Source organism: Bacidia gigantensis (genome assembly GCF_019456465.1).
Source record: "Bacidia gigantensis strain McMullin 20006 chromosome Unknown contig_244, whole genome shotgun sequence".
Taxonomy (NCBI): Eukaryota; Fungi; Ascomycota; class Lecanoromycetes; order Lecanorales; family Ramalinaceae; genus Bacidia; species Bacidia gigantensis.
The window spans coordinates 233,977-244,795 of NW_025408600.1; the positions used below are offsets into that span (position 1 = coordinate 233,977).

Genomic DNA, 10,819 nt, shown 5'->3' on the forward strand with positions numbered 1-10,819 from the left:
AGGCTAGCGTATCCTATGTCGAGAAGTACGCCGCTGCGATGGAGGATGTGCAGCGAATGTGCAGCCTTTTAATCCAATGCAGAGTGATTGAACGACTGATGATCGGAAACGGATTCGAATCGGAAACTTCGCAAAGGAGGGCACTCATTGATCTATATTCCGTCATGCTCTGCTATCTGCTCAAGACATATCAATAGTTCCGGAGGTCTACAGCGAGTATGTTGCTAAATTGTGGTTGGTGTTGCTAAGTGCTAGACATGGCTAATTCTATATTCTTGCATTAGATCGAGTCTTTCGTAGCATCACCATCATTCTAGACAATTTTGGCGAGCTTGATCGGAAAATTATGGCATGCGAAGCCGAAGTGCAACGATGGCGAAACCTCACTCAAGCCGAGCACAATAACGATCTACGCGAACGCTTGCGTGACCTAACACTCGAGGAACGCTGTTCGCAACAAAAAGTAGAGGGTATACTTGAAGACATCAGCTCACCAATTCGCAATACAGAAAGTCAGGTAGCATTGATTTATGTAAGGCTTGACAGCGATCGGCAACTAGAGATTCTACGCTGGCTGTCTACGGTACCCTATCAGCAACATCAAAACCAGCATTTTCGCCAGGTATTGCAAGGTACGGGAACTTGGTTTCTGGAAGACTCCAGACTTCGCCAATGGCATGACTCGAATGACTCGTGTGTGTTGTGGTTACGTGGCGATCCTGGATTTGGCAAGACAAAGCTCATGTATCTCATCTGCCCTAGCATCATGAATATAGCTAACAGGAGATGCAAAGGTCAATCTTAATCGATAGGCTCGCCGAAGAATCAAAGCAGAGTCAGACGCCTTGCCCTTACTTCTTTTACTGTGCTCGAAGTCGCAACGAAGCCGGACGCTCGCAAGCTGCCCATGTGCTCCGAAGTATAGCACGCCAAATGAGTCGTTCTAGCATATCAAGGTCTGTTCTACCTCCTCTACTCAAGTTGTATGAGAAGCAAAGGGACGATGGGTTTGCCGCTGGAGACCTTGGTTTACAAGAATACGTGGAGCTGATCATTCAACTTGCATATTATTGGCCCACAATTACCATTATCATTGACGCTCTAGACGAATGCGACTCAATATCTCGGGAGGTTCTGCTTCAGCACCTAGACAAATTGGTGCAAAGCTCGAGCTCGACGATCAAAATTCTGATATCGAGTAGGCTCGATCAAACAATCGCGTACCACCTCAAGAGCGTCCCCAACATTCTGATACATTGGGAAAACAACTATTCTGACATTGCGCGATATATTGACGTAAAGGTAGGAAACATGGTCGAAAAGCAACAAAGATATGGGAAGCCTTTGAGTGACCAGCTACTTCTCACGGTCAAGGATAGTCTTATTGAAAAGTCAGGCGGCATGTGAGTACGGATCATTTCAAGAGCTGTCATTGCGTGCCGTTTGCCTTGTTCATTCAGGTTCAACATGACCTTTTGAGCTTCACGTAAGCATTACGTCTGACTAATATCTCCATTGGTAACAGGTTCAGATGGGCAGAATTCTCCATCGAGGCACTGAACAAGCTTACGCTCATCGACTTCACCAAGGAGCTACTTGGCAGAATCCCAGAAAGCCTGGAGGAATTGTACGAGCAGGGCTACCAGCAGCTTCTCGGGCTGCGACATCCCGAGGAAGTAACGGTATTCGAAAACACGATACGCTTACTACTAGGCCTTGATAGGCAGTTGTGTGCACAAGATTTCTTGAAAGCGATCAGCCTCGCTTTGAATCGGCAGATCATTTACACCATAGAAGAGTTGCTCGAACTCTGCATGAACTTTGTCATCTACGATGACCAAGCTGATGCCTTCAGATTCGCACATTTATCCGTTCAAGAGTTCTTCGAAGATAGGGATGACTTTCTTTATGAATTTTGTGATGAGTGTGTGATAGTCGTGTGCCTGAGGTTTCTTATGTCACAAGAAATGCTAGACATAAGGGAGCATGCCTGGAATGAGCATTCAATATTCTCTACAGGCCAAATCTCTCATGAAATACTCCGCGGCAAGCTAGATTGGGAAACACCGACTGACCACTTCTCTTGGATAGAGGCTCGTGAACTTTCCAGGTATGCTATAAGTTTCTGGCCAATCCACCTCATGGCGTGCCCTAGTCGCTGGCTTGTAGAGCCCCTGAGAACCCTGTCCGTCCAATTCTTCCTCGATCAAGCCTCAGATGACTCAGCATATACTAGCTGGCTTATGGTTTCGAACATTGCCTTACTTTACTATGATGAAAGTAGCTGGCGGCACGCTGATTGGCTTTTTGTCACACCTTGGAATGTTGTCAATTTCTACACTCCCACTGACTTGAGAAGATATATCCAGGCAGCGGATCCCATTTACATCCAATGCTTTCTGAATCTCACCCATTTCATCGAGGCTCGTTTGGAACTGGACACTGAGATTTTGCAGCTGAGATATTTGCCTTGGAAGACCTCATATCATACCGAGGGCATAGAAGATATATTGTGGGAAAACACGCGTTCGATGACTCATTTGGCATGTTTGCGTGGCGGCTATGACTGTGTAAAGCTCTTGCTCGAGAAAGGCAGTCCAGTGGAATGGTGTACTATCAAGCATGCCTTGACCAATGAACGACTTGACATCTTTGAATTGCTTTTATCACATTGTGGAAAGCCATCCGCTGAAGAGAGTCGCTTACTATTCTACATATCCGAATTTCGGGGTGTAGGAGTAAGGACTTCACAGCTTCGACCCGGGGCAGACCGTAGGCGTAAATTAGTTGACGTGATGCTTCAATATGGAGCAGATCCTGACGTCTGCATAAGCGAGACTTCGCCATTGGACTTAGCCATCGAAAATGGTGACGTGGCGTTGACGACGCTTCTAGCAAAGACCAGCAAGCATAATGCAGCGCCAAAAATAAAAGCAGCTCGACTTATCCATACCGCACGCTTTGGTTCTTGCAACCAGCTGAAAGCATCCCTAGGTAAATTACCTTTCGAAGACAATCTTGCGGAATATCTGGGTGCTTGCTTGTACGCCGCCACAGAAAGCGACAGCATGGATAAAGTCCAAATGCTATTACGTTGTGGCATAGATGCGACTACGAGCCAGAAGCGCTTCTACAATTTTGGTTCAATCACAACCAAATCTTTGCTGAACGCCATTCCCATCATCGATTCTAATCCTTCAAGACGTCTGCTCGAAATACTTCAACAAGAGGGAGCAGCATCGCTTGGGGTCGTGAAGCCCGTGCCATGTTGGGCGGAATTTGTCGGGCCGGATCTACGGGTCAAGGCCATTGAAGACTTAAGAATGATTTACGGCAGTCAGACGAGAGAATGAATCCCGGGCAGTCAATGACTTTCTAGAGCCTGAATGGTGGCAAGCCAGTCTAAGTTAACACCATGTCGCTCAAGGTAATATGAACGGACTAAAAGAGACTTTTGAAAATGTTTCCTGGGCTACTCATGTCCCGGAAGCGCCTTTCAACGTCGGCCAGTACCCGTCTTGCCATCTCGAGTTCGTTCTGGCTCCGGTTCAGGCCATCTTGAAGACTTCGCCGCTCAGACTCACCCCGTCTTATCTCTTCCTGCATGGATTGCGTCGTTCTGACATTCTTCTCTGCTTCTTGGGAAGCTGATACCTTCCAGGATTCACACTCTCGCTTCAGCTGGGTCAACTGACCATTAGCTCTTTCAAGCTCGAGCCGGCTGGCTTCACTGGCACTGCGCGCCTGGTGCAAGCTGGTAGTGCTGCGGCTGACCTCCTCCGTAAGGTTCGCAATCGTCTGCTTTGCGAGCTCTTGGGCCTTGCCATTCGTCTCGGCCTGGATGTCGGCCTGGACTTTGAAGCTACTGAACTCCACCTTGACAGAAGCGAGCTCTTTCGCTGAGCTATCAAGTTGCGCGGTCAGGGTCTGGTTGGTTGCCTTTTGTAGCTCAAGATCTCGTCGAGAGGCTTCCATCTCCATGAGATAGCGTGTCAATTCGGCCTTGGTGGAAGCAGCCTCGTTACTGACTTGCTCCAATTTAGTTGCTGCCGCGGTCACCGCCACCCAATATTGCTGGACGGATTGTTTGCAAGCTTCAAGCTCCAACTTCAGACTTGCTAGCTCGGCTTGCTGTGCCTTTCCATCGAGCTCAGCTTTATCTGCTCTTGCAGTAGCAGCATCTCGCTCGCCCACGGCACTTTTCACAGACTATGCGACGGTCAGAGATCGGACATGCGGTTAATGTAACCTACACACCTCGTTGGCCTTTTCAACCATCGTCTGCATTTCGGCAACCCGAGCACCAAATTGCTGCTTTAGTTGCTGCCATTGTCAGAGCTTGTTGCGCACTCGAACGCTGAGAGAAACATACCATTATCAAGTCCTCGTTTCCATTCGATGAATTTGATCCCGGGGAGCTAGTCCAGTCTACCACGCTGGGAGGGAATATACTGCCGAAAGGTAGATTGAAACCAGGCAACATGGAGGATGGTGCTGAATTCATCGTGGCCAAGACCATAAAGGGAATTAGGCTCCAGAATTGGTTTGTTGTTGGGTCCTGATTTGATCTGGACTAGATACTATGCCTGCAGCCTAAGAGACGGAAGAACGGGATTGATAAGTATAGATCGGTCTGAGTTTGCTAAGTTTCTTAAGGGAACGGGAAGGCCATATATACTGAATATGGGACAAGATACGACCAAGTGGTCCAGAATAGAACACTCGTCCTTAAAGGCAGATTCGTTCATCATCGGGAAATTAATCATCACCTCAAAGAACACCGCCTTGGTCTAGACTACATACAATCTAGACTTTTTGCTCGATGAGGCCACAAAGACAAGCGCCACTTGCGGGAGGACATGGAAAGACTTGACCAGAATGGTCGCAAAATGTAACGTTATCGTCAAGGATAAGAGAATCACCAAGCGGGGTATGGCTTATACCGAGGCCGACATACTGCTTTGATCTAGACTGTGGACTTCTTTCACCCCATGAGCCAGAGGAACAGGGATGTCGTCGACGAAAGAAGCCAATGGCTTCGCCTCTCCTGAGACAGCGAGATTACATCCTCGTTTTGATCCCTCAAGCAGCGTAGGCAATGATTGATGGTCACATGGATTCTATTTCTGGAAGATCTAGACGGCGGAGAGATCGTAAAGATCCTGTACAAAAGGTTCTGAAATTGCGAACTCCAGGTCATCGGCCAATCGGCAAGCTGGTGGCGCACTCATCTGATTCTTCCCACGCCAAAAATCTGCAAAAGATCTCCGGACGTGGGCAAAGGGAATATGCAGATCGGAGATTTCACGTAAACGTCTGGCTACATCCGCAGGAGCCCCGTCCCTCCCTCCCGTGTGCGATTCAGCCTCATCACCAAATCAGGCAAGTGCAATCTCCGAGGTGGCGCCATGGTTGCCGTAATGGGAAACACTAGGCTACTGCCCCGACTGCACCTGATTTCATTGAGCTAGCCGATACCAAAACTTCAGCTTGAAATACATTCGTGCGACAGTTCAGTCTGTCTCTTCGTCAGCTTTCTCTCAATCCGGAGAAGGTGGGTCCACCACCCGTTCATCGGCAAGCCCATCCCTGTCCAATAACCATCCTGAGATGGGTTTGACCGTGGTCGACAACGGTCGAGAACACCGACTTGGCTTTGATTAGATTGGTGGCGGCCACAAACCAGCTGAATAAATCTACATTTGGGCCGAGCACATGGGGCTTCATGGGTCGAAAAGGCTTCGACCCAATTAAAGCAACGTAGGAAATGGCTCTTTTAGCTGGAACTATAGTTGAACTAGTCAAAATGCTGGCCACAAATTCAAGTCTACAATCGTGGCAGTTAATCAGGGGCTTTTCAATTGCTGGACAGCTCTCCAGATGTATCATAAAATCGATTTAAATGTGGCCTGTTGCTCTCCGAACGGAAAAAGACTTACTTTTGATCAAGTTCGATTTCTTGCTGAGCATACTGGCTACATTTATCCAATTGTAATATTTCGATATCATGATAGACAACACCACAGCTCCGGATAGTGTTGTCCCCAAAGTCACTGGTGCATCTGGCCTACCAGTGAATGATAAACCCTTCATCAAGCAGATCTACGACCAGTCTATTGGTTTGTTTGGAAACGGCGTGAGCCGCATCGCAATATAGTCCCCTGTATCCGCATTGTGATCTAATGCCCAACCAAGAAGTAGAGGTTCTCCAAATGGAAATGTCCAAAAATGAATAGCAAGCTATCATATCTAAGCCAGAGAAAGGAAACTTCAATTACACAGGCAACGACACTGTCGACGCACAACAAATGAAGCGCCAAATAATTGTTAATGCAGAGTTTCGCCTAGTGAATGACCTTTGCAACGTGTCCAAATTTCGGGGGAGGTCCGAGAGAAAGCGAAGTATACCATACTGCATTCAAGCAACTCTCGATATGGCGGAGATATCTCAGCTGCCTACCTAGCCAGTCGCATTCGTCGTCGCCAAAGACCTCCACAACATCCTGGAAGGTGATGCCAACTTCGAATAGAGCGAGTTTGCGGACATCAGAAAAAGCTCGACAGTGGCGGCGGTTTTCTTTGCTTCAGCGCAACGAAGTCCAAAACTTCGGCCGAACATCGCATCGCCACAGCGATCAACTTCTCCAAATCGAAATTGTCCACCAAGATTCACAATTCTCAACACATCGGATGGATTAGCCATATCTACCCGGAGGATGAGTGTCAGACGAAGTACAAGCAGTTCGACAATGGCGAGTTCAGATCTTTACCTATTGCTCAAACGTCGTCAGCCGCGACCACCTCTGAAGGTCAAGCTTCGCAGGTTTCGAGCTTGGCTCCGCTTCGGAGTCAGCAGCAAGCTGTCTACGCGTCTTGAACTAGCGCTGGACCACCCGTCATTGCCCAACAGGCCTGATGAATATTGCGGGAATACTGTATGTTGCCTGAGAGATTTCGGTGTCCGATTATTAGCTACTGTTCTATGTACAGCCCATCTACCGTCGTCTGCTGTCATTGTGAGTGAGCGGGAGAGGAATCTCTGCATGTACGACAACAATATAATAAATCCTGACTTGTACCATAGCCTTAGTGCTATCAAAACTCTAGGGAGTAAGACCAGGATCCTCTGATGTCGCTGTAGGCTCCAAAAGCTAACTTCAAGAGAAAAGGAGTGCTTTGTCCAATGGCTCCATATTCACGCAATTTGACAGTAACATCTATAATGTTTAGTTTCTTTCCAGGACCCTTTCGGTTCTAAAGTACCCCCATGCTTGACTTGACTCTACAAGTGGTAAGCAATGAAAGACGAATGAAGTGCAAAGAGGTGAAGAAAACATGACCACACGAGTAATAGCGCCATAGCTCCTCAACTCAAGCTGCCAAAGCCTGTCTTGGCCGAATCTTGTGGGCCGCTATAACTATCAGTATAGAGCGCAGTACACTCATGCTTGGGTGTCACACAGCAGATTTGTCAGGCTGAAAGGTGGGATGATGCGTGGCTTGCACTAGGCCCAGGCTTATGCATGTACTCAAAGTGCCAAACCCAAGCAGAACAATGTCACTGGCTCGAGCTTCCATGCCTGTTACCGTTCCCGGCTTTCATTGGCTTGCGCGATGCGCTCTGGAAATGAGGGTGTATGGCGCTTCATTGTTGCCTGTGATCGACTTTTCCGGACCTCAAGGTGACACTTCAGCGGACGTTTGAGGATTTCCGCTACGACTGTCGACTCTCCCATGCTGTAATGGCAAATCCATACCCGCTAGAGAGAACGCAAGATGGCATGCTGTGCGACCTCAGTCGCTATCCAGATGAACACTTTGGTGTTGTACCCATCTACAAACCGTTGGGGAGGTCGAGAGGCCGGTAAGCCGTCTGGATCGTTTCTGCGTTGATTGACGTAGGTTCAGCATCTTTGCGATCCATGGGCCTGGTGGCTCGTGGAGAACGACCTGGTGTTGTGATACTGCTTCTGCTCCTAATAATCGGTCTATCTTTTGGCTCCGAGACTTTCTTCCCAGGAAATTCCCACACTGTGCAATATATAGCATCGGCCACGTAGACAATTGGTACGAGGACAGCTACCGGGATACAGAACTTATATGGCACGTAATCGAAAGACATTTCAAGTCGACTCCATTCGACGAACGGGCTCCAGTTGTATTTGTCGCTCATGGATTTGGAGGAGTCAAATTGAAACAAGTGAGGGCTCATCATGCCTAAAATAGAAAGCTAATACTCTCCCAGCTGACGCAACATCTCTGGGGCTCCAAAGGGATTCTGCAAAGCTGCACGCCGCAGCTTGACCAGCTGAAGGGTGTTGTTTTTCTCGGTGTGTTGGTCTGGCACCCGTCAGTCTGCGAATGATAGTGCTGAAATTAGAGTAGCTACACCTCATCATTTTGCTCAGACCCCTGATCACTACAGATCTTTCTTCCCAGAAAAAATTAGGTTTCAATTTGCAAAGTTTCGTCGCGACAAATGGAACCGAATCGTAGACTCCATCAATAGTGATTTTGAAGGTCTCATCAAGTCAAACAATCTCAAGATCGTTTCCGTACTTGAGACATCCCCGTCTCAAATACTGCAAAGGAACGAAATGCAGCTGGGTGGTTTACCAGATGGTGCTGAGAAGATTATCGATGGAGCTGTAACGTATTTTGCATTATCAAAGTTCGAGGACTACGACGAACCCCGATTTCAGAGAATATGCGAATGTTTGACTGATATTCTTGGGGACTTGGTCCTCCGCGACATAAATTGGGACGTGACACTGTTTACGCTTCGACGTAAAAGGCCATTCGAACGATTTCTCACTGCTCCGAGAGATGCTTTTGTGGGAGATCCTGATCCGCGATTCCTTCCATTGTCTCAACCGGAATCAGGCTCGATGGATAATTGGGTACATTTTCCATTCAATAACGCTGTCTCGATGACTGTAAGTATAGCTTGCTTAGTCTGCTGACTTGGCTGATTGGAGTCTCAAGAGAGCAATGCGAACAATATCCCCCCCATGCCTCTCTCACCACGATATCTCTGAATCGCTAGGAACTATACTTCAGGCAAAATCTAACTTTCCTCATTCTCGATCCGTTCTCCCAAGACATGACTTCTTCCAACCAATTGCCGGGCCAATCCCCTCGAGACCGGAGACTGAAGGATATCACACTCGTGTAAATTACGTTCGAATATTTGTAGGTCCCCATCTATACCCAACTTGTCAGAAATGAACTTACCAGTATCTATTCGTAGCTTCCATACATTCACTGGGACACAGTCAATGGCGCCAAAGCATACAACAATGATGTTTGCAATGTATATGAGTCGCCTAATGGTGTAATTGAGGACATGGAGATCCCGACTCTTGCAAATTTTTTGAGCCAAAACCAGAATTTTGAGGCCTACCACCCACGTCGATCTTTAGACCAATTTTATTACTCCCGAATCAGAGATACCAGCAAAAGAGATTCAGATCAAGTTGTCTCTCGCCAGACTAGAATGGAGACAGACCCAAAGATGATCATGGTAGACCAGCTTTGGCTCTGCCTTTGGATCGTCGAAAGGAAAAGGATCGTGGCTTCTGGGTCCACTTCTAAGCCCGAAGACTGGACTTATGTTGGTTCATCCATCCTTACCTCTTTCCCTTGGACTTCGTACTCAAGGTCGAACCAAGACTCTCCAGACCTATACCACATTGCGGACGTCCGGCAAAGTGTCTTGGAAAAGTTAGAGGACAAGGAATCTTCCCATGGGGCTGAAATCGCTGCTGCGATCCTGTCGACAGCGCTATCCGAAACGTTGACAACACACAACCATTCGTCGCTGGACTTTTTAGAGCTCTTCCAAGAAGCATTAGGCGCTGTGGCGAAGAACTATGATGATCTCTTCCGCAAATTCGATGATTCTATGGCTGAGGGTGCAGAACGGATAGATCTGGAGCAGAGGAGAAAGCTGGTCCGACTAGGTATCGAGATAGCCGATATAATCGACGAACTTCATATGTTAGTGCGGCTTTTTGATACCCAAAAAGACGTTTTAGAAAAAGCGACCAACGATATTAAGAATGTCAGATGTCTAGAATCACTTCGGAATGAGATGAACTATATTTTGGAAAACCTCATCCGTCACTCTTTGTCCCAGATAGAGGGGATGACAAAAACTTCTGAGAGGCTACAAAATGGTGTGCTAGCTTTGCTAGATCTTCAGCAAAAGGAAGAGAACATCAATGAGTCGCAAAAGCTGAATCAGCAGGCACTTTTCGCAGCAAAGCAAGCGCTTTCAGCACAAGTCCAAGCGGACGCGACGGAAGCTCAGTCGCAGATTCTTTTCATTTTCACCATGGTGACAGTCATCTTCCTTCCGCTCTCGTTCTTTACGTCATACTTCGGCATGAACATAGACGATGGGAAGGGTGATACACTGAACTACACACGATCTTACGTCAACAAAATTATGGGAGGGTCGTCGGGACCTATCATCGGGATTCTGCTGGTCGGAGCTGTGTCCTGGTATATCATAAGCAAAAACCAAGCTAAGCACAAGAGGACTAAGGAGCTTATCAGATTGCAAGATGGGAAGGTTCTGCCTGAGCACATGATCATGCCGACAGATCCTGAGCATACAAGAATGACGAAGATGCGGGAGGAAATGGCGAGAAAGGAAGCGAGAGCAGCGATAGAAAGAAATAGACATCACGATACTTGGGGACTACGGGGTAGAAGGCCAAAGCAGGAGGACCATCCTGCCGCCAAAGGGGCTGCGCAATGCTGAATGGAATTGATATCTGTTGCAGAAAATGACACCGGTTTCCTTGGTGAACCT

At 47.6% G+C, this 10,819-nt stretch overlaps 3 protein-coding genes across 3 annotated transcripts; 2 read left to right on the forward strand and 1 right to left on the reverse strand.

The window, feature by feature from the left end:
• Positions 1 to 15: 15 nt before the first annotated feature.
• On the forward strand, positions 16 to 3,353 carry KY384_004765 (uncharacterized protein; the record flags this gene model as incomplete). Its single annotated transcript, XM_044813269.1, has 4 exons — positions 16 to 25; positions 285 to 744; positions 876 to 1,403; positions 1,526 to 3,353. 4 exons carry the CDS (start codon positions 16 to 18, stop codon positions 3,351 to 3,353), a joined length of 2,826 nt encoding a protein of 941 aa, XP_044669547.1.
• An 88-nt stretch (positions 3,354 to 3,441) lies between these two features.
• On the reverse strand, positions 3,442 to 4,483 carry KY384_004766 (uncharacterized protein; the record flags this gene model as incomplete). Its single annotated transcript, XM_044813270.1, has 3 exons — positions 3,442 to 4,209; positions 4,258 to 4,323; positions 4,373 to 4,483. The coding sequence occupies 3 exons, from the start codon at positions 4,481 to 4,483 to the stop codon at positions 3,442 to 3,444; spliced, it is 945 nt and encodes a 314-aa protein (XP_044669548.1).
• Positions 4,484 to 7,742: 3,259 nt separating this feature from the next.
• Positions 7,743 to 10,768, forward strand: KY384_004767 (uncharacterized protein; the record flags this gene model as incomplete). The annotated part of the gene is made up of 3 exons (XM_044813271.1): positions 7,743 to 7,864; positions 8,426 to 8,936; positions 9,251 to 10,768. 3 exons carry the CDS (start codon positions 7,743 to 7,745, stop codon positions 10,766 to 10,768), a joined length of 2,151 nt encoding a protein of 716 aa, XP_044669549.1.
• Between the last annotated feature and the right edge of the window lie 51 nt (positions 10,769 to 10,819).